Source organism: Chelmon rostratus, chromosome 2 (genome assembly GCF_017976325.1).
Source record: "Chelmon rostratus isolate fCheRos1 chromosome 2, fCheRos1.pri, whole genome shotgun sequence".
Lineage (NCBI taxonomy): Eukaryota > Metazoa > Chordata > Actinopteri > Chaetodontiformes > Chaetodontidae > Chelmon > Chelmon rostratus.
In genome coordinates, this window is record NC_055659.1 from 20,794,378 (window position 1) to 20,817,224 (window position 22,847).

Here is a 22,847-nt window from a genome sequence, read left to right on the forward strand (position 1 = left end):
TCGAGTTTATCATCTGGCTCACATTCTCCTCTCCACTGTGTTTGTGCTGAGTGCTGCTGTTTGGTGTCTTTTCCAGCTAAATGCATTGATAAGTCATCATTTCAGCATACTAACAAACACGTAAGCCCTGTTCTCTGTAGAGGAAATCTGTGCTTTGGCAGCACAAACCCATTGGTTTGCAGATCCTTGTGTGTCCTTAATGTGAACTACAATGGCAAAATCCCATTTTATGGTATTTAACCTAATAGATGTTTGCGATGAGAGGACAAGAGATGTTTTTTTGCACACCATTTTTTTTACTGTAAAATGGTAAAAGGGTGCGTAATTCAGTTTTGGCTTTGTCTGTACCATCCCATCAATTTCACTATTGTTTATTACAATAAGATAAATGGTTGTGTTTTGGAGACATTCTGCACAAGCTCTCCAGCCTTGTCTTTAATACTTGCAATCACTGCTTGTGGCCAGAAGAGAGCAGCACTTCCTCTAACTGCAGGAAAAAGAATCACGCATATGCACACATGGTGATCTGTTTCATGCTCTTGGCCCTGCAGTATACATTGCACAGAGTGGCACTACAGGGATTTCACACTCATACCTTTTCAAACAATGTGATATGTCCTAGGTGCAAGAGAAGAGATCCGCTTATTAAATGAGTCCAGCCTAGTGTGCTCCTCCTTGGTTGGAATGAAAACCTGCAGCCACACGGCCCTTTGTGGAATAGTCTGGACACGGCTGGGTTACAGCTTTCAAAGCTGTCTCACTTGATCTCTTCAGCAAACAATATATTCATCATTATTATATCTGAGCAGCTGATTGATATATTCACTGCGTTCAACATCAAAGTGAAGCAGCTTCACAAAATAACACACCAGATGCCTCGTCACCTTTGCTGCATGCAGAATGTGCAAAAAGGTGCAAATTAAACATCTCAACATTACTTTCATGCTCTCAGATGCGCACATTTTGTCCAGGGAGATCAAAGACTGTGTGCAGTCTGACTGGTTGAAACATTGTCACAAAAATAATGAGACACATTCAACAATTCTTTTAATTGTAGTGCAATGAAAAAGTATTTTAAAAAATAGCACCTAAAAGACTAATCAACACTTCAGAATGTGAGAAGAAACAGTACATTTGCTTTGTGAAAGTTTTGTATGCTTAGATCTGATTAGCCTTAATGAGTACAAAGCCCTCTCGGGTCACATTTAAATATCCATGTGAATAAAAACAGATATACATCAGCCATTTACAGTGAGCTTTTGAAGTATTTGAATAGAAAAGAACTTTAAGCATCAAAGATGGTGGAAAGGAAGGTGCATTTGCTAATCTCGCCATGGCTGAAAAGTTAACAGTCCTAGAGAAAGAGCAAGAATGCTGTTGTCAAATGGACTGCAAAGGTTGAAAGGCTTTATTTTCCAATAATGACATTTCTGTAGCCTTTGACGTGACACAACTTGTTGCTGTCGAAGTCGACCACCAGCTTTCTCAGCCCAGAATGGGTGGGAGTGAAGTAAATCTTCACCTTGGCGTCTTCCCCAGGACCCACTGAGGAGCCCAGCCTGTGGGGTAAATATTTAAATGTTACATTTGTGACACATACAAGGGAGATTTTTCACGGTACTCTGATTGAATAAATATTTGGACCATGGATTACAACTGACCCGACCGTTCTGACTATTTACCGACACCATGCAGATGGAGCTTTTAGAACTGCTCAGCAGAAAGAAGAACCCTGACAACAGTTCTTCATCTGTTTTATGCAGCAGAGTTCTGTGCTGTAGCACTGAGCATGAAATCATGGAGGTGCAGACAAATCATGCACAATCAATGCAGTCAGATGCGTTTCTGTGCAGCAATTGATTGGATACTCGTTAATTTAGAAGTCTACAAATGAACTCGTAGTGTTGAGCGATTCAAGCCATCTCACTGGCATTTCATCAGGGCAATCTGTCAGAATCTGGTGTCTGCCCCTCTACACCCCTGTGCTGTAGTTCTTCTAAACGAGTGGGCTCCTGTCCTGACTAAACATGTCCACATCCAGCCAGACATCTGGACGCTGCACCAAGACCAGTGCAACAAATCAGAAAAGAATAACACATATCTCAGTTTGGAAGTCAATGAAGAAGAAACATTTCCATGACGCAAACCTGATGATTTTCTTCAAAAGGCTAAAAGAAGCCAACGTATTGCTATTGTCAGAAAGGCCGAATGACTTGTGTCCTTTCACGCAGTTCGAATGTTTCTTGCTTCTTTGAAGTAATCTTTAAAGTCTACATGCATGCCCGTGCCTTCAGAGGAATATGTGGAAGTTGTGTTACAGCTGGTCAGCTGGTGATCTGTGTGTGACTTAAGCCTAATCACTCCCGGGACTCATACAACCTTTCAGAGATGACGTGTCCCCCGGTGAGGTTGGCCCCTTCAATGCTGAAGCAGCAGTCCTCCAGCGTCTCTGGCAGAGGGTTTTTCAGGGTGATCTCCGCAGCCAGCTTCCGATTCTCCTTCGGTTCGCCCAGGATCTGCAGAGCACAGCCACCACTCAATGTCAGTTCACAAGAGTAATTGCAAAACAGTTTTGCTTTGGCAAGTTTTGTTTATGCACACTGTAGACCCTCAACATGGTTTTAGTGATTAACTGGCATGTATTTTAGCATTTCAAATACATTTTCATGGTTGTCAAGATTTCTTTTTGGCTTTGCATTTGTATTTAATTGGACATTGCAAATCTAATTTTTTGCCAGCGTTTGTGGTGAGTTTTCCTTCTACAGCACTGTCAGTAGCCAAAGATTTTACATACCACTATCTCTTTTTAAGTCTAGATCTCTTGGAGGTCGTTGTACTCACTCTGACTTTGATTTCAGGGTTCTCCAGCACAATGTTTCTCACTGCCAGCACGGGCTCTCTGGTGGTGTAGTCCAACAACAGAGCCGCCAGACGGATCAAGTTGTCCTCAGTGAGCTGGCCACCGTACTTAGAGTAGTTCAGCCTCAGTGGAACTCGCCTCTCTGGAAGAACACGTACAACATATTTAATATTCACAGTCAGTGGTAGGATGTAACAATCAGTTAATAGAGAAAATACTCAGCAGATCAATCCAAAATGAAAATAATCATTGGTTGCAGTTCTATACAAGGTAGACTTGGCTCACCTGCTCCCGGTGAGAGCTCAACGTTGAGCAGATCTTTAAAACCACAGTTCTCTCCCAGAATGCCATTGTAGGACACGGCGCAGGATCCAAACACCAGGCGGCACTTCTTCTCACTTTGCGTGTTGTTCGTAACCACGGCGAACACGTCGAAGTCGCAGCCCTTCCTCATGTCTGATGAGACCTTGATAGCGAGGTGCAGGCCTTGATTCTGCTGCTGCTGGAGCAGCTTGTTTTGGTGGTTGGCCTTCTTGAAAGCCTCCCGCTCTTCATCTGAGCCTGGCAACAAAGTCACAAACTGAATAACAGAAGTCTCACAATTGACAACATTAAGTTTTGTAGAGCTAACGTCTATAATTTTAACATGACAAATAGCCTGTTGAAGTACAGCTGACCCTCTTAAACAAGGGAAGCCAAGGGCTGACTTTGTGTACATTAAAGGAAACACAAACACTGATGAGGAATGTAAGAATTCAGCAAGTGAGGTTGAGTGACTGATGTTTTACGGTGTGCTGTAATAATGTTATTTATGTTAAGGATCAACTGAAGTGAAGTGCAGTCGGGTTTGTTTATGTGTACAGTATATCCAGCAGCTCCAGGAGCTCTACCTTCAGGGAACTTGTAGAGATGTGTGATGTCGTCTCTGGCGTCACTGCCCACGCTCTTTGTGCTGATCTTCTGACCCACCAGTGTAGTGGAGGTGACTTTCGATGTGCTGCCGTCCTTTTTCTTCATGAAGGTGTCGATGTCGGCGTTGACCTCGGCAAAGACAAACGGGGCGTCGTACTTGAACATGAGCTCACCCTCCTTGATGGCCCTGACGGGGATGGGGCCGCAGCAGTACACTCCTGAGGCGAGGGGACAATGCAGAGACAGAGGTGATGGAGCCACCTTGGTGTGGATTTACCTTGATCAAAAAGGACCTCATGGGTTCTTCATTACCGTCACTTTTCTCCTGTGGTGTGGGATCACTGGCCTGCCAGCCATTAAAATCAGACTTCAGGTCAGGCCTGGTCATCCAGCTCTCCACCCAGCAGTGATAGTTCCTACAGATACAACACAAACCCTCACACCGGGATACACTTTTTGTTTTGGCACTTTAATAAAGATATGTCATAATTGGATGTGATCCGATGTCATTACAAAAACTGCTTTAAACTGGTTTAAACTCAACGTCTACTGTGTAAATCTCTACTGTCAGGGTTAGTAGTTTCAAAGAATACACAGAAATCCTGACATTATCTCTCCTTGTAATGTATTTTCATACACCTTTTATCTTCTTACAATATTCCAAGTACGTTGATACTGCAGAAGCCTGCCTCCTGCTGCAGTATTACATCCATAACACACATGAATTCTTACCAGATCATTTCTCTGGATCGAATGAGATCTCCATTTTCATTGATGTAGCGTTCAATCACCAGGTTGTTGTTGGTGTCGTGGGCTGACAGGTAGTTGGTGATGACTCGGCAGGGGATGCCAAGGGCTCGGGAAACTAAGAGGGTATAAAAACAGCTTACATGAGGATTGCGATAACTAGGAGGAGGAGCAAAATGCATATGATAACTGTGTGTTCACATATATGGTGTTACGCTGTGTCTGCTTGAGACAAATCAAGTGTGTTTTCCAGTGATAGGCCACAAAGCTCCACTTTGTCATATCTTACTTGTACAGGCCACCGCAGCAAACACCCAGCACTGTCCGTAGAGAACAGGCTGACAGGCTTGTGTGTCCCATTTGCGTAGAATCTCCACACTGCCCTTCCAGAACATGGGGCTCACGCCTCCTTCATAGCCATCTGTCCATTTTCCCAGCAACACCCCTTTGTCGTCATTACAGTTCACCTAAGGAAAGGATTGTAAACCTTTGTTTCACATGAAATCCATGTTTTTTCATATCCCACACATAAGCCTATCTATGCAAATTTAAAAAAAAACACTAAAATATCTCTTTCTAAACAGAAAAGTGGATGGAGATGCCAGAAAGTGACTTACCATGGCACTAAGCACTCTGGAAACATAGATGGGATTTCTCCTCCCTGAGCAGTCTTTGCCAGGATTCTTCAGACATTTAGGATTCATATCCAGGATCCTCAGACAGGCATCCAGGATTCCACTTTCAAACTGTACAGAGAAAACAAGCATTACCGCTGATCAGTCGTCTGGCAGTGATAGAAGTACAGTGGTGAGAAAATAATGAAAAGTGAGATCCAAGGTTTAACGTCCTTGGTGAAAACATTTCAACAAAAACAGGTGCAAACACATAGCAGATTAGATGGGCGACTCAGCCTCGCTGGAGAGCTCAATAGCTGCGCAAGTAATGAACTTCTAATGCCAGGCTAACTGTATCGGATTTCACAGACAAGACACTTTATCAGACCCAGACTGTCCATTGTCAGACATAAATATCTCAGTTCATTCCAGTGTCAGATGTTCAGAAATGACTGCATATTTGCAGTTCTGTAAAATATCATAAATCACTTGTGGATATTTCCTGTTATCAGAATAAGCGTAATGAACGCCACTCTGGCACAATGTGCCCCTGGTTCATGACAGTGTGAGTGCGAGATGAAGTGAGGCTGACAGCGTCGCTGTTGGTGTTGGTACCTGGCCAAAGTTCCAGGGAGTTGATATTGGATATTTGTAGCTGCCTCGAAAGATGATTCCATCCTGAGATAAGACATACTCTGCCAAACTCTGCTCATTGTCCATGTATACAGCATCTCCTGTTGCCAAGATACATCACAAACAACACAATGAATGTTCTAATACATGTCCTAAGTGGAACATGGCTGTATGGTCTACTGTTGGTTTAATTGCGTGGAAACTAAACAACATATCTCCTGCTCCTGCAGGTGATGAAATTAATTCATAGCATTTTAGTAGAATTTGAAATTTCCACTCAACTTAAATGAATAGTTTGTCATTTTGGGAAATGCCCTTATTCACTTTCTTGCCAAGAGTTAGATGAGAAGATCATTACTTCACATTATTTAACATAATCAATGTATCAATGTAGGCCAAATAAAGCCCTGCAAAACCGCAATTTTTACATCTTGTTTTTTGTTAAGATTAAATTAACAAGATATAATAAGTTTATTACTGAGCTTTAGAGGTGCTGAAAGGCTTTGCTGTTACCTTCAGACAGAGCCAGGCTAGCTGTTTCCCTCTGTTTCCACTCTTGATGCTAAGCTAAATTACTTTACATTATAACCTTATGAATTAACTGGAAACATATAATAGTGGTACTGATGTTCTGATCTGACTCTCTGCGAAAAAATGTTGAGCTACTGCTTAGAAAATCATACAATGATAACTGAGCTAAAACTTCTACCATTCCCCTATATGATCCCCTCAGCACTGCTCCTGAGCAGCTCCCGTCACGAGCCCACTGTGGACTGAAACATGATCATCAAAGCACTCTGTAGCCTAAGATCGCTGCACACGATACACTACATGACAGTTTGACGTACGGTCTGTTTACCCACCTGGGCACCAGGGGTTAAAGAGCAGGATAAACTCAATCCGCGCTGATCGCCCCAGGGTCAGGGTGTAGCGGCCTATCGGTGCGTCAGGGGCAGAGCAGATGGACAGGGCCACCATGTCCCCGGGGGGACTGGTGACAGCGGCGCTCCAGCGCGACGTGTCAGTGTGGGCAGACAGGCCGAAGGAGGCCCTGGTGCCGTACTGCTCGGAGGGTTGGGGGCCTGCATGTGATAGTGAATATGGTTAGAGCCCTGAGACTACATGTGGGGAACAGCCAAGAGAGCTTGGTGAAACATTTGCATTTGAGGAATGGAAGCTCACAGGGGGACATTTTCACTGTTTTCCCAACCCTGCCTAAATTTAGTCCAAACATCTCTGGAATCTCGTCTCATGCATGGACGGCAGAACTGTGAAATAGCACCTAATTATGACCAAAACCGATTGGGAATCAAGTCTCCCAGAGCGACATCGGTTCAGACTTCTGGTGAGTTACATAAAAATCATTTGCGTTCACTTCAATCCAAAGTGTGAATTCCTTCACATCTTCCACCCAGTACAGCCAACTTAACCAAAGGCAGTTTTTGTATCACTTCCGTCTCCCTGGGTGGGATTAAGGATCCTGCTCCAAACCTTTCAAATATACTTGACTTTCAAAGTTTGATAATGTTATCTATGATTATACACATGCTTTCCTGTTGGCAAGCAACACTTCCTGTTTAAAGAGTTGGATTTGATAGCAAGAAAGAGCTGCCTTATCATACTCTACATGAGAAGTTTATCCAAATATGAACTGAGGAGAGGCAACAGATAGTTTTCAGTGTTTTTTCATGTATTCTGAAGGCAAATACATGAGAATACAGTGTCTGAGGCTTCCAACAATAACAGTTTAAAGCCATTAACTCCTGCAGAACAATAAGGGTGGAGCTGAGGTTAATGGAAAAAACAACAGAATATTTTACAGCTACTGTAAGTGTGCTTATTGTAAAAGCCTGCAGCAGTATCACTTACCACTGAACAGGGGAAAATGACTTCCCTTTCCTTTCCACCAACATTACCGCTACTTTCCCTTCTCATCTTTCAAATCACAATAGCTAGCAAACAATATAAGGTCAGAAACACAGTGTGGGTTCTAATGAGAACTTCCTGAATGACAGCACACAACCACAATGTTCTCCCCTCACATTCTGCTCATTGCAGGAGCATAATGACACACGTTTCTCATGTTGTGAAAGTTTTGTTTGGTGCACAGCAAATTACTATTACGCTAACAGAAACTTGTAGAAATATCCAAAAGAACACTCACAATTCCATTCAGTTATCAAGCAAATCAGTTCTAATATTCAGTGATGTGAAAGTAAAGAGGTAAAGACGGAGTAGCACCTGTTTCTGCCACAAAGTCAAGAGAGCTGACTCCTGGTTGGTAGTGTCCAGAGCGAAGGTACAGGCTGATCGTGAACGGTTGGCCTCTCCTGACGATCAGACGATCCACACCGTTGAGATCAGTACGATGGTCGGTGTTGTTGAACTCACACTCCAGGTTCCAACGATCAATGTCCAGAGCTTTAAAGGACAGAGGACAGTTAAAAAACACCCTTCATGCAAGAAATGCAGCTCAAAATGCTTCACAACGATTTGCATGAGGAAAAGACATAGGATGAACATAAAAACAGGGGTAGAAAATTAATGTGAAATAAGTTCAATAAATAAGACAAAGATGCATAAAATACAGGAATAGAACACCATATTTAACTTAAAATAAAATGGAGAATAAAACCTGCTTGATAAGGATATAAGAGAATGATTAATACAGATAATGCACAACAGAAGATGGAAAATAAAGCCCACTAAATTATAAGAATTAAATAAAGTTACACATAGAGCACATAGAATACATAAAACCTAGTAAAATACTACATTTAAAAAAAGTGCAGCAGTGCATATGAGACAAAGCACAAACAAAGGTTTCAGGCCTGTGTCAGAAAAGTCATAGCTAGTTAAAGGCTGAATTGAAGAGACAAGTTTTTAAAAACGCAACCTGACAAAAGAAGTCTTTATTAAATATCTCTCACGTAGATACAGAAAATCATTTCAGCTTCTATCCTTTCAGCATGACTGTACCCTGAGAAAAACGTGCGTTACTCCTCAGTATATTCGTGTTTTTCAAGTGCTAGATACAGATTTCTTGTAATTTTTCACAGCAGATGCACAAAATGCTACATTTAAAGCAAATAAGAGCATTTTAGTATATTTATTACAATGTATAGAACATATGCATCTGCTTTGACACACATTCTTCATTCTTACTTTAATTTAATAGGAGAATAATGTGTATGTTTATGGAGCACTTCAGAAGCCACAACACAGTCTTGATGAGGTGCAAGCTGTAAAACGTATAGCTGTGCACAGGATATGGGATATTTAATAGAATTTACAAGGTACAACAATTACAAATAACTTTTCTTCATGGCAGACTTGTAGTGAATTAACAGGAAAGCTGCGGTTAACTGGACTTCTTCATGTTGTGGCTGTGAATGTGGTTTTCATAACTTTTAAAAGTGAACTGCTTTCTCAGCTGCTCCTATAATGACTGTGTGTTCCTGGTCAAATGGCTGCAAAGGTTTACTGTTTGAGCACCAAAGCAGATTCTGTGGACTGCAGGACACTCACAGTCATCTTTACGGTAAGAATCATTATGTCTCACAGGGCTCTCTGTATGGGTTTAACAGGAGGTAAACACAGACAGAGAGTCGCTCCCTGTGAAATGTGCAAACACACAACCACTCCTTCTCTCCAGGGCGTGCTGTGACTAAGAGAATCCCACCCTCTGATTTCCTGTCTGTAGGAAAAGTTCGAGTCCCTCTAAATAATGCTTCTATGGTCCTCCTGCTGCCCTCCCTCATAAGGAGGTGGTGGTGGTGGTGTCAAGGCTCGGCTAGACAAACAAAGACTAAGTTGCAAAGACTTCCTGCTGTTTTACATGGCATCCACCGGGGGGGTCTCCCCTCAGTATTTCTCTGATGTTTTACTGATCTTGACCTCAGTTCAGCTCCTAATTGAAGACATGTTAGTGTTACTAATTGGAGCAAATGCCTTAAAGATGATACGCTACCTTTTCTGGGACAGCAGGAGATCGTAGTCAGAGGATTATGAGGGCTTTGTGCATTCTCCCCAGGATTTTAGCTCACGTTTGATGGGTGCAAATATCAAATACATCCTTGCATTAGAGCTCAGATGCTTTTTAACAGTTTATTGAGGAACCATCTGGAGAAAGAAATATCTCACTTGTGTCCAAGAAACTTTCGCTTTTACTATACTTGAACCTCAAGGCAAGAGACTCCAATAAAATGGAGCCTGAGCTGACCAAATGTGAAAACCATTCCACAGAGTAATTCCACATGAATGTCTGTGACCCAAACCCTTCAGAAACAATACACTATGGTGCAACGTGAAACTGATGTCATCCTCTCTGCTGCATAACTTGCAGCAGCACAACGCTCTAGTAGAAAATGCATGGGCAGAGATTCCTTGACCCTGGACTCCCCACTAACCTTTGCATAGAGCGCACGCCCACACGTCGCTCCCTCTTTACCAACCATGACTACGCCACAGAGGGACGGTCCCAGCAAGCAGCACTGGGGCCAGCATAAGCCTTATAAGGACATTAAAATAAAATCGAGCTGGCATGGACTGCGTCGTAGCCGGTACAGTAAACACTATTTTATTTATGGAAAAATAAATGTGCAAACTCTCATCAGAAGTGAAAGGACGTCTCAGTCTTGCAGGTGACACCCATGCTGACTTCAGAGCTCCATCACAATGACAAAGACTCAATATCGAGTTCATGCTTTGACGTCTAACAGATGGAAAACGAGTGAAAAGGATTCATATGCTGTTTATTCTCCAGTCGATTTTGTCCATTTTTGTATTTGTGTGTAGCCGCTCCTTAGTAACATCCAGTCACTTTAAGGATTAAATACACCTAATGGTAAAAACATTTCTGTTATGACCTCAGATGAATTCACGTGTTTTCTGTTAAGAACACACTCAGTGAAAAGCGCATACCTTTTCTACCATAAAACACACATCGACAACACTTTCAACCTATCAAGGCGTTCACAGCAAACGTAGAGGTTTGACCCCTCTCTTGATTGGGAAGTTTTGAACACCTCCACATAAAGCAAACTATTTGTAGGGTGTTCTGTGAGCCGGTAAAGATAGCAGCAGTTTACTGGGGAGGCTCCAGCTGCTCTCAGCTGCCATTCGAAGTGTTAAGGTTCCAGAGGCCACGATGATCTGCTCAAACATGAGGGTGAAACATTTTTTCGGCTGCTTCAGATCTCTCGACAGAGTTACTCCTGCAGCACTGAAGCCAGCTGACACTGGGTGATTCAGTGTGCAGGCTGTGATCACCGTCTGTCTGCAGCCTGCTTAATGACACCTGTGTCCTGAACTCAGGGAAAGTTTGCCCTTCCTGGTCACTCACATTTAAAGGTCCATTAACAGAAACACTAAGAGGAAGAAAACATCACAGCCTTGGAGAACAGACAAGTACAGATTATCACACTATGAATGGACATTTTTAAGCATTTAGCAGCTATAAACTGTCCAATGAAATAGTTTCCACCTCTCATTTAAAAGTAACAGACTGCTTCAGAGTGAAAGCAGTCAGTCAGGGTGAAGCTCACCTTGAGCCATGGCAGCTGCTGTCTTCTTTGCCTTAACTTCGTTTTCAGTGAATCTCCAGCGCAACGCGGAATGTTGTGTCCCTGCTCGCCGTTATCTCGCTCTTATTTGTAGTCCTCCTCGCGCGGGTCCAGTCAGTCTGATGGTGGGCGTGACGCGAAAACTCCCCTAAACAGAACGCAGCACGTCCCGCGTGCGCTCTCGCACGCGCGCACAGATGCGCTGTCGCCTCTGTCCGTGCGCTCCTGTGATTCATTCCAGGCTGTTACTGCACGGTTTCCAAAGAATAAGTTCACTGTATGAACTTTCCGAACCGAGCCAGTGGAACATTACACGAATATGAAGTGAAGGATATTCGCTTCATCCGGAAACTGATGTTTTTAATGATGAGACAAGAGAAAACAGCACATGTATTAATGTAGTAGCACAGAGATGATAGAAGCCAAAGGCAGGTCACTGTCTATCAAGAATTGTTGGCGTCTAACATCGAAGTTGACATGCAGTAATGTGATCATTTCAGGTTTAGGAAGGTTATCCAGTACCATTGGTGAGGTTGGCAATATTCTGGATCTTCCTTTTTGTCAACAAAATGCCATGAAAAAACAAAAATTAATTGACCCTACCAACAAGTGATGTCTGTCTGTGTTCAAAGTCTGTAACTTTTTCCTTCTACTGTTCTGGACAACAATAACATGTCCTGTGCATGAGCCACTCAGTCTTACTGGGTCACATGTTCCTTCCACACCATGAACATGGGGAACTGTAGGTTATTTTCAGTCACATAGGCCAAGCTGCTGCCAGAAATACGCACCAGTACTTATTAGTCCCCCACTGAAAATAGGCCCAACAAATGCACTGATTACTGCTGCTCGAGTAACAAAAATCTGCTGTAAACTACAGTGTTCGGCTGTTGTAGGAATTATTTCAAATCAATGTTCGATATTTGTGACTGATTTTAAAAGATTTACATCCTCAGTCGAAAGGAAAAGGACTTGCATTTGTTGACAATGAACCATGGAATACCAGCCTTAACCCTCAGGTACGCTTTATATCCACCAGTCATGTCAACTTTCAACCACAGGTGCATTACAGGAAGTGACTCTAACCTGTGCGTGCCCTGTGTAAACTACGCTTTCTGCTCCAGATGTAGGCTGCATCACAGCAGAGGCCTACCAAAGAAAATCTGCAGTGGTAGATGATGAGCTAAAGAGGGAGGCATCCACAGCTCCGAGTGCACAAAAGGACAAATTGTACAAACATGTTGTCATGTAAAGTAAAACTCCTGCTAAGCGCTCTTTATAAACTTGCCTTTACCAATTAGGCAGAAAAAAATGTTAAAATCATAGCCAATAATGATTTTTTAATTGTAACTATGTCAACAAAAGCAGAGGATGAAGCCAGTCATATGGTTTGAGGCACTCTGGGCAGACTAGTATTAACTACAAACACAAGTCTTGGCTCCAGAGTTCGGTATTAGGTCAGCAAAGTGAATTCAGTGATTAACAGAGCTCTGTCCAAACCCACAGAGTGGAAATGACTGAAAGCCTTTGCCAAGGCAGGCTTGGCTGCTGCAGAGACTGTGGCATCTATCACCTTAACTTACTTCCACATTAAATAATAAACGTGTGTGCATTAAAAGAGAGGAAAAAAGCAGGCGGAGGGTCAGTTTCACAACTGAAGCGACCGCAAAAAAACAGTAGTGAAATACATAAAAACAACAAGGGAAATACAAGAGTATTTACTGTAAAATGTTCCCACAAAAACAAAGAAAATAATGAAAGCAGAACATTATTGTTGAATGATAATAAATATATGCTGCATAGGGACAGGGGCCCCTTCTGGCGATAACAGTGATGGAACATACAGATGGAAAATCTTGGATTAATTAACCAGTGACTTGGATTAGTTACTGGTTCAAAGGTTGCATGTGAGTTCAAGTAGTTCCAAAGAAAGTGTCATTACATGGTTTCAGGGAAGTGTGCCTTTTCATGCAATCCAACTGGCGTAGAGGGTAAGAGCTAATCGACAGTTGATTTCCAGTTAAATGCTATTTCATTAACGTTATTATTGTTAATCGTGTGACTCTACCTTCAGTGTTGGGTCTGTGATGTATTTTTTCTTACACACATGAAATACAGAAAACATGGCTGAAGTTCCAAGGGCTGCTGCTTTCATTTAATCAGGGAAATACATCTACACCAAATCAAAGCATATGTTAGCTATATGTAACACATATAGTAGTTTTCAGCTGTAGTGCCTCATCTGACACTTTGTGCTAGTAATTAAACAGTTTGTCAAATGCAAATTAAAGACAGACAGTAGCCATCGGTATTTGAATTTAGAGATTTCAATCTGACTGTTAGCATATTGGTTAAGTTTATTGTGGAAAAAAAATGTTTTGGTGCAAATAAAACAAGCCGCCATAACACATTCATCATCACTGCAAATATGCTGTATTTCAAATAGAAAGCCATACAACTGTTACATAGATCAATATCTTCATATTAGTTTATACAACACTGTTAATGAAAAGAAAGGACAGAGTGCATGTGTTTCATTTTCAGAGGAAATAAGTAAGACACACGTTGTAATTAAGTTGGATAAATTTGTACAAAAGGCAATACATGTAGATGCAAAAGATGGTATTATGGCATTTACTGCTTTTGATATTGAGTTGAGTTCATTAAAGTCCTCTGGGATGCTTATGAAAGTGTGCACATCTGATTTCACCAGGATTATGTAGCCACATTCTTTGACTACTGTAGATTTAGCGTTATGTTATGAACAACAGGTAAGCACAGGCTCAAAGATAGTACAGTAGCAAATCTATGATCCTTTGAATGAGCTATGACACTAAACCAATTTACAGAACACTATGCAAAGCCATGTCAGACATGCACTTCAAAATGAATCACTGTTTAAGTTCATAATACAGTACACTGATAGACGCTTCTCTGACCTATTGTTTTAGTGGTGAGATTAAAAAACAAGCTCTATTTACAGAGTAATGCATTACAGTTACAGCTGGTGTAAAAGGATGTCTGTTTAAACGGTTTTGTCTTCAGCGCTTCTTTCCTCGGGTTGCCTACAGATCTGTTGAAAGAACATGAAATCTTTGAACAAACTTTTCCTTTCCACAGCAGCACAGTTTATTATTCATATAGACATAAAAACCAGCTGTTGAGAACTGTACTTACCTTGTACCGTATCGCACAGGTCAAACCTCAGTGGATTTTCTAACACTGGTGTTCTGAACCTGAGAGATTCATAAAAACATTATTAATTTGATATTAATCACAACAGAGGACTGACTCATTCAAAACAGAAATATGCAGAAATGCTGCATATTATGCCTTTAACCATATGAACAATTACTCAGGCACAGATTATGAGCTTTGTACTGCACCTTGACACAGGGCAGATCTTGTGGTTTGGGCTTGGGCTTGGGTGCAACTGGTGGTCGGGTTTTTTCTGACAGAGCATTTGGTTTGTGGAAGACCGGAGAGGCTTCAGCTCCCCGAGCGACCGCTGCCTCCTTCAATGTGATCGTGGAGGCACAGACCGAGGAGGCGTCCTCCGCCTCGCCTCCAATAGCAGAGTGGTAGCTGTGACTGGAACTGCTGAAACCACTCACACTCTCTCCTGACGACTCGGAGCTGTCCACTGGAGCAAGGGAAGACTTGATTAGACATATGATCAATGGATGGATGACCCAAATCAGTCAACCAACCCCTGTGACTTAGTGGTAAAATAAATTTCCTAACTGGAAAGCTGAGGCTCAAACACTGTCAGCGATCAACATCTCGACTTAAATGTCCTTCGGTGCCTTTAAAAAGTAATCGATCCAGACCGCTGACCTGTCTTCAGGCTGGAAACATGATGCCCAACAGCCTCAGAGAAGCTGTCAGAGGTCATTTATTACACACTGTCATGGCAATAGTAGCTTCCAGGGTATACCATTGCATCTAATCATTTAGTCCATTTGCAATAAATTAAAATCAACATTCTGGAACATATTTGCTTAGTTATACACGAAACTCACAGTAGTGCCTCATCTGACACTTTGTGCTAGTAATTAAACAGTTTGTCAAATGCAAATTAAAGACAGACAGTAGCCATCGGTATTTGAATTTAGAGATTTCAATCTGACTGTTAGCATATTGGTTAAGTTTATTGTGAAAAAAAATGTTTTGGTGCAAATAAAACAAGCCGCCATAACACATTCATCATCACTGCAAATATGCTGTATTTCAAATAGAAAGTCAGTCTGTCAGCGATCAACATCTCGACTTAAATGTCCTTCGGTGCCTTTAAAAAGTAATCGATCCAGACCGCTGACCTGTCGTCAGGCTGGAAACATGATGCCCAACAGCCTCAGAGAAGCTGTCAGAGGTCATTTATTACACACTGTCATGGCAATAGTAGCTTCCAGGGTGTACCATTGCATCTAATCATTTAGTCCATTTGCAATAAATTAAAATCAACATTCTGGAACATATTTGGTTAGTTATACACGAAACTCACACAGCAAGTTCTGACTCCCACTCTCGTGGTCCAGATCATCCTCCTCAAGAGCTCCAGGAGATGATACGTATCCTCCAAGGCCCCCCGAAGCCACCCTCTGCTTTGGCCCCAACAGGTATCCCACAGGGGACAGAGAACCCCTTCCAGAGGACGAGGAGGAAGATGAGCTGCTGCCTGAACCGAGGGATTTTGGCCGCCCCCCAGGAAGGGCGTCCTGTAAACCATGTGATCCCGCCGAGGGCAGTATCTTGTTTTCTGCAGAGGCCAGGTGAGAATACGTTTATGAGCAGGATAAGCTGCGAAAAGCCAAAGAGTGAGTGAAAGCTGTCTCAAAACTAAAAATACTACAATCCCAATTCCTAAAAGTTGGGACACTGTGTAAAATGTAAATAAAAACAGAATGCAGTCAGTGTTCCTGAGCTCATGTAGTAACATCCTTTATACAGTCATGTGTTCACAAAGTGGTGAACCTCCCTCCATCCTCGCTTGTGAGCAATTGAGCCAGGATGCTCCTTTCATACGCAATCATGATACTATCACCTGTTACCAATCAACCTGTTTACCTGTGGAATGATCCAAACAGGTGTTTTTGGAGCATTCCACAACTTTCCAAGTCTTTTGTTGCTCCTGTCCCAACATGCTTGAAATGTTGCTGTATCAAATTCAGAATAAGCAGATATTTACAAAAATCAATGAAGCTAATGAGGTAAAACATTAAATATACTGTCTTTGTATTGAGTATACATAAACAGGATCACGATGACATTCTGTTTTCTTTATGTTTTACTTAGCCTCCCAACTGTTTTTGGACTCAAAGTTGTAAAATGAAAGTAAAGTTAGTAAGTATGTAAACCTGTTTCACCTCTTCCCATCAGCACATAGTTGACGGCTCTGTCACTGATCGCTGCATCGCTGGGCTGGATGTCCATGAAAGGCTTGTTTCCAATACCCATGAACACTCTCTCCTGCATACGGACCTCTAAATAACACATGTGAAATCATGAGATTAAAAATATTCCAAATTTAAGACACTGAAACAGGCTCTAGTTGAGTACACATATGAACAACAACTGAAATATTACCGTCACTGACTTGTTGAGATAGATTTTTTTTGTACAACAGATTGTTGTCTCTAGTTTGCAGTCAGAGCTGCTGTCTTTGTCCACTGCCCACATGTGTGGTGCAGATGTTCATACACTCTGCTGTATTGTGAACATAGCATGCTCTACTAATAAGCCTCTAATACATTAACCTAACACATGTTACCATATGGCGCTGTAATGATGAGGGTACCTCTGTTGTGTGCTGCCTGCTCCCACAGGATCCGCTCCAGGTCCTTGGTCCAGGCGTCCTTCACCTCCCGGCTAACTGCTTGAAGTGTGTATGTGTCCTGGGTTTTCCTCTTTCTGAACCAGATCTCAAAACACAGGCCACTGTCACCGCTGTTTTGGGTCAGGCCTATATCTGACGTCTTAATATAAACAAACGCAAACGGATCATGTAAGGTGGCAGTTTTAAAATGTAGCAAGCAGTTTGGCAAGTTTGTGAAAACTCCATGACTGTTGTAACTGGGCTTGTCGAGTCTTCTGTCAGAAGGCCTACTAAACTGCTAGAGAGGACAGTCAAATGCAATACATGTATGTATTTGTGTACAAATACATACATGTTGGTGATGAGTGAATCTCATGAGCAGAGGCAGAGTGCCATCTGGAGTACAGTGGATTTTCACAAAAAGGGCGAATACATCCATTGATCTGGTGGTCATAGTTGGCTTCGAAAGCACTTCAATTTGATTGAATCAGTGATTGAAATGTAGCTGTACATTTGAAACATAACTACTTCTCCATTTCTTTTCCAACGGTTAATGTGTAATGTGTGACATGGGGTCAAATATCTTGCCCTCCCCTGCATCTGTGATTTGGAAAGTTTTCCAAGTTACGACAAGTAATGGAAAAGTTCCTCCGCAAATGATGAGTAAATGTATTGCAACACAAAAGTGAACGTAGTTGCGTAATAATAAGTAATTTTGGACTGTGAAAATGAAGTGGTAGCAATGCTGAGGCTTTTCGGCTGTACTCACTGGTACTACTACACATTACTACATAAGAACTGCAGATAAAGTGCGTGTGTGTGTGTGAGGTAATATGTGAACCTTGAATGACTGTTTGTAGACATATGTGTCATTTCCTACGTCCGTCTTCCTGGTCTTGCTGAAGAGGATGAGTTCTTGAAAGAGGAAAATGTGGCGGAAACATTTTTTCTTCCTGAATGTTACCAAGAACTCATCCTGGCGTATCAGCTGGCCCTGCTCCTTCAGATTTACCTGCAGTGCACAAGAGGAGCGGCAGCCATGTGCTGTAGTCAGGAATAATGCACCACAGGTCCTCAAAAACACTATAACACTATGAACACTATACACTATAATACATTAGAAACTTATACTACATATACCAAGAAAAACACAATGAAACATGATTCGATAAACATATTATGGTCAGGCCGTAACAAACTATGCAATATATGATACAATATTCAACATATGATGAAAGAGTTCTAAAGAGTATAAGCATGTTCATAAAGCTCATTAGATACTAACAAAGTTCCTATAACTCCAGCTCCATCTCTTATATCTCTGCTCTATAAAGTAGGAGCTAATCCAGCCGATCGTTTCGCACACACAGCGCCTCCCTTTACATTCCATGGAAAAGAAGATAAAGCTGTTTTTCTTTCTTTCCCAGTACTCTTTCCATCCATCTCATGTCATGCCCATTCCATCGCAGAGTAATCACGATTAATCATTGCACAAAACCAAATAACATTATGAATGTTTCGAATGTTTCTACTGAGATTCTTTATTGACGGATGTCAAAGTCTTGCCTGTACGTGTTTCCCTACTCTGCCTTTTCCACATCGCGGTGGTGTTGCTCAATGCTGGTGAACGAGCGATCAGTCATCACTGCACAATATACCGCATCAAGACAGTATACCTGTGTATGTATGTACCGTGTATAAGACATGAAACCCTCCCTGCTAATGATCTTGTTATTTCAGTTGAAATGTTAGAAAAGTTAAAAGAAACAAAGGGTCTTACGTCACAGTGGTGGATGGCGTCCATGGCCAGCAGGTTGTTGCCGTGGCGGAGCTGGAAGTGGATGACCTCCAGGGCGGCCTTGACCTCAGCCATCTCTCTGGTTTGTCCCGGGCCACACTCCCTCATCATGTCCTGCAGCAGCAGGCTGTACTTGCTGATCCGCTGCACAGGCTTCAGCAGGTACGACCACAGATCCATCTTATCCCCCAGCTTCAGCTGCTTTTGCTGGTGTGTGAGGAGAGGAGACAGTGTTCAGGGAACCTGCGGCAGTGCCAGAAATGTGCCAGTAAAGCTATCAGGATAATGTAAAGCTGAGCTGGAGAACATCTGGTGTTAAGTGGACGGGCAGGCATCCATCAGGACTACACAAACCTGGTTGTGTATGGACTGCATGTTTGTATTAGGAATGAAACATAGATTGTGTTAACAGTTGCAGCTCAAAGAGGTACAGATTCACTAAAAAAACAGCATTTTCTCTCCTCCTAATGTGTTTTTGAAACACATGAGGAGCTCAGGGAGGCTGGCAGTGGTCCTCACCTTGAAGAAAGCCTGTCCATGATTGATGAGAAGACTATCAGACTGCGGTTTGTTCTTGCTGTAAAGGGCATACAAAGCAAAGCTCTCTCTCTGAAATAAAAGGAATAAATAAAGACCATTAGCCATCATCACCACCACAAATAAAAACACATGTGTCGTACACAGTAAAATGTGGACTATGCAGTGCAGTGACCGTAACAGAGCAGTTCACAGCTGTACTCAGCAACTTCTCCCTATTTGCAATTAATGTGTTCAGTGATATCCACACGTAAGCCACTGGTTCCTTGGAAGCTGAAGTGATAGCATCAGTGTACAGTCAGGACACATCTGGAAGGGCTTTTACTTAGCAATCGATTATGCAGAATTACAGCGGCTTGGGCTCAAAACAGGAAACCATGGACCACTACTTGACATTACACAGAGTCACATCTGCCAAAACCTGGTTGTGTCAACAACAATTACTCAGGTATGAGACTCACTGTATGTACCACAGAATATTTTCCAATTAAGATCTAACAAAGTGCACCACGCTTCAGAACCTACTTCATGTACGATATGTTTGTGCACTGTCAATAATACACATGGCACCTACATGTCGCAGGAAGCAGCGTCCCACTCTGAAGGGTTCGTTCATGCAGCTCTCCAACTCATTCAGGAAATGATGGCGGTGGAAGTCGTGGAGTTTTTCTAAGTTACCGAAGATGCTCCCCCTCTGGCCCCTGAGGTCCTGAGGGACGTCAGTCCTCTCCAGCTCGGGGAAGTAGTGCTCTCGAACATAACCCAGAGCCTTCACGTACTCCCGCTCTGTGGACAGCAGCTCCTCCATGATCCTCCGCAGTTTCCTGCTCCGGGTGCAGGAAATGAAAAATGTTAAATCATTGATTTTGAACCCAGCTGAACTTGGGAACACACTCAGTTTTAGATTGTTTATTTGTGGGTATGACAGCATTGTTAAACTGGTGAACAACTGTGCCATTCATGAACATAACCCAGGTCATTTGCAGTGTCCTGGACAGCAGCTCCCTGAGCTTTAGCTTACAGCTGAGGGAGAGGGGAGTACTTACAAGACATTGCTGCCATTGTTTTCCGTCGGTGTGAGTAATGTCTCTGGGCTCCTTAAACCTTTAGGGCTGTGGGTGGGGGCAGTGCATCCTTCTCCCTCCTCATCATTACTGTCTCTTTTTGGCCCACAGCTCAGGTTTCCTGACTGTAAACTCTCGTTATGGGAAATGAGCAGATTTTGGATGGGCTGCAGATTCTGTTCCGGCGGCTGTGTCCTGCTCTGACAGTGTTTGTTTCTGATGTTCAAAGGTGAAAAGTCAGAGATGCTCGTCAAATGAGAGCTCACGCTCGAGCCCTCGCTTAGAGAGCGACCCAAAGGTTGGTGCAGTGGAAAAATGTCTGCACCTTCAGCTGAGTCTGCGCTCCTCAGATCTGCCTCGCTGTGGTGCTCTCTTGGCCTCCATTTGCTTTCTGGATGACAGTCGTCGTTTTGTGGAAAAACGGGGCTCGTTTTCTCATTTTTAACCGGCGCTTCAGGTGATTTCTGGGCTTGGAGTTCTTCTTTCTTGCTCCTTTTCATGTCAGCTTTTAAACGGTGGTTGAAGCATGCGGCAGTGGTGCTTTCTCCTTCACTTTCTGAGATTTTGACTACCTCTTTCTGAGAGGTCAGCTGCTGGGTCAGGAAGCATTCACCTTCCCCCACTTCACTCCTTTTCTCCTTCTTCTCCATTCCTCCATCTTCCCCTTGAGGGTTTGCAGCTGTGACCTGCTGGATCTGGTTCTTATCTACGCCTTTCTTCTTCTTCTGCATCTCCTCAAGATGCTGCCTGACTTCTTGGCACTGGACCCAGGCTGCATTCCACACTCCCATCACCCCTGAGGCCCCTGATCCCACGGCACAGGCCTTAGCTTTCACAGCCTGGAAGTGCAGGGTGGAGAATTCGCCACCTAATCTCTCTTCATACATCTGGAGTGTGCTGAGGGTTGAAGCTGAGTAACACCCCTGCTCTACCTTCTCCAAAATATGACTGCAATCTTTGGCCAGGGCAGACGCCTGCAGAGACAGAAAGGGTATTTCTTACAATTTCACATTCAAAGGTTAACACAAATCGGTCAGAAATATGCAGACGAAGGTCAAATAAAGAAAGTTAAAAATGTTAAATAGGTGGAAAAACATGGAGCAATGACAAAAGACAAACCTGCTCACAGAAGCGGTGCACATGCACCAGTGTGTCCAGTTCTTTGTACCTCTGTTCTGCCCGCAACATAAAATCATCGATATTGGATTTGAAAGTGCTGACCAGTGTCCGAAAAATATCTGCTGCAGGACTGGAATCACTCGTGCCAACAATTCCCTCTGCCTCGGTCACTAGGGTCAAGGCGTGCTGTTGTTTCTCCTGCGATAAATGATTAGATGTCAAGTGGAACTTTCCGCCTCCTATTTGCAAGTCCCTAATCTCAGATTTACTGTAACAGCCGTTTAAATATTTGCAACTTCGGGAAAATGGTTGGTACGTGAAGTGAAACACAGACAGCCAAATAAGGGAAACGTTTCTTATTTTTAAACCCCTGTTTTTACATCGCTGCAATACCTTAGACTGAGTGAGAAGCAGATCAAAGTGCTGCAGGGCCTTTTCAGTGCACACCAGGGTATCATCTGTTGTGTAAGAGTCCTTCAGTCTCTGATCGCCTTCTGCACTGAACCACATCCCTGCCTGCAAGACGTAATGTGGAATTATACAATGTTAGTTTATTGCCTGGCAGACTGAGCGTGGTATTACGCCTCTTATTTTTGAGAAACACTTGAATGGAAATGTACAAAAGCAGAGCAACTTGCATCTGCCTGTCTACAACAGCGTGTTGATGAATTTCAGCTGTTTCATCACATTTTGAAGATTTTCATATTGTGAAATAACTGGTAGTACCGCGCTGATGCTGGCCTCCATCCCTCTGAGCCTGAACAGGAACTCCAGGTGCTGCAGTGACTCGTTTGATCTCATCACCAGCGTGTGGAGCTTCTCCTCCACTTGGTTGTACAGACTTGTGACTGACTCCACAGCACCTCTGCAAGGAAGGTGAAACGAGCACTCTGAGACAAATTTCATCCGATATTGTGAGGTATGATTTGTATTGTGGAGGCAAGTGCTCTACTGTTTCATTAGAGCCACTTCAGAAAATGATAGGTGTAAAATTAAATTATGATTTGAGTTTTTGCAAAAATATTATGTAAGTAGTAAGTTAATTAAGGCTGTGGAGTGAAGTGCATAATAACTCCACATATGCCCTTCAACTGCTTGTTGCCTGATAAATTGTGGTGCCATACTGCTGTAATTACAATAAAGTCTAGTACAAATGGTGTGTGTGTGTGTGTATGTGTGTGTGT

The 22,847-nt window shown here is 42.7% G+C and overlaps 2 protein-coding genes across 3 annotated transcripts in view; both read right to left on the bottom strand.

The window, feature by feature from the left end:
• Positions 1-1,030: 1,030 nt before the first annotated feature.
• On the bottom strand, positions 1,031-11,442 carry tgm2b (transglutaminase 2b). The gene is made up of 13 exons (XM_041950613.1): positions 11,313-11,442; positions 8,008-8,187; positions 6,630-6,848; positions 5,749-5,867; positions 5,137-5,265; positions 4,809-4,986; positions 4,505-4,637; positions 4,085-4,188; positions 3,751-3,990; positions 3,146-3,421; positions 2,842-3,002; positions 2,380-2,516; positions 1,031-1,559 (listed from the first exon to the last, which is right to left on the bottom strand). Exons 1-13 carry the CDS (start codon positions 11,320-11,322, stop codon positions 1,409-1,411), a joined length of 2,037 nt encoding a protein of 678 aa, XP_041806547.1. The 5' UTR covers positions 11,323-11,442; the 3' UTR covers positions 1,031-1,408.
• A 2,298-nt stretch (positions 11,443-13,740) lies between these two features.
• The window catches only part of LOC121621588, a 29,411-nt gene continuing 20,304 nt past the window's right edge, over positions 13,741-22,847 (bottom strand). The window contains exons 11-24 of one of the 2 annotated variants that reach the window (XM_041958083.1): positions 22,390-22,528; positions 22,057-22,179; positions 21,664-21,861; positions 20,527-21,518; positions 20,055-20,304; positions 19,463-19,552; positions 18,926-19,150; positions 17,987-18,157; positions 17,128-17,305; positions 16,697-16,813; positions 15,835-16,089; positions 14,717-14,973; positions 14,508-14,566; positions 13,741-14,403 (exon numbers count right to left, since the gene is read on the bottom strand). In XM_041958083.1, the coding sequence (XP_041814017.1) occupies positions 14,528-14,566; positions 14,717-14,973; positions 15,835-16,089; positions 16,697-16,813; positions 17,128-17,305; positions 17,987-18,157; positions 18,926-19,150; positions 19,463-19,552; positions 20,055-20,304; positions 20,527-21,518; positions 21,664-21,861; positions 22,057-22,179; positions 22,390-22,528 (3,034 nt within the window). In that variant the 3' untranslated portion in view covers positions 13,741-14,403; positions 14,508-14,527. Of the gene's footprint in view, positions 14,404-14,507; positions 14,567-14,716; positions 14,974-15,834; positions 16,090-16,696; positions 16,814-17,127; positions 17,306-17,986; positions 18,158-18,925; positions 19,151-19,462; positions 19,553-20,054; positions 20,308-20,526; positions 21,519-21,663; positions 21,862-22,056; positions 22,180-22,389; positions 22,529-22,847 lie in introns of both variants that reach the window. The other variant, XM_041958075.1, reaches the window with a different exon arrangement.

Bases quoted from the DNA above. Each gene is read 5' to 3' on its own strand.
- tgm2b (XM_041950613.1), bottom strand. The intron at 5,868-6,629 runs GTGGGTAAACAG...TCTTGGCAACAG, and splicing joins CTTTAACCCCTGGTGCCCAG to GAGATGCTGTATACATGGAC. The intron at 4,987-5,136 runs GTAAGTCACTTT...TCCTTTCCTTAG, and splicing joins CCAGAGTGCTTAGTGCCATG to GTGAACTGTAATGACGACAA.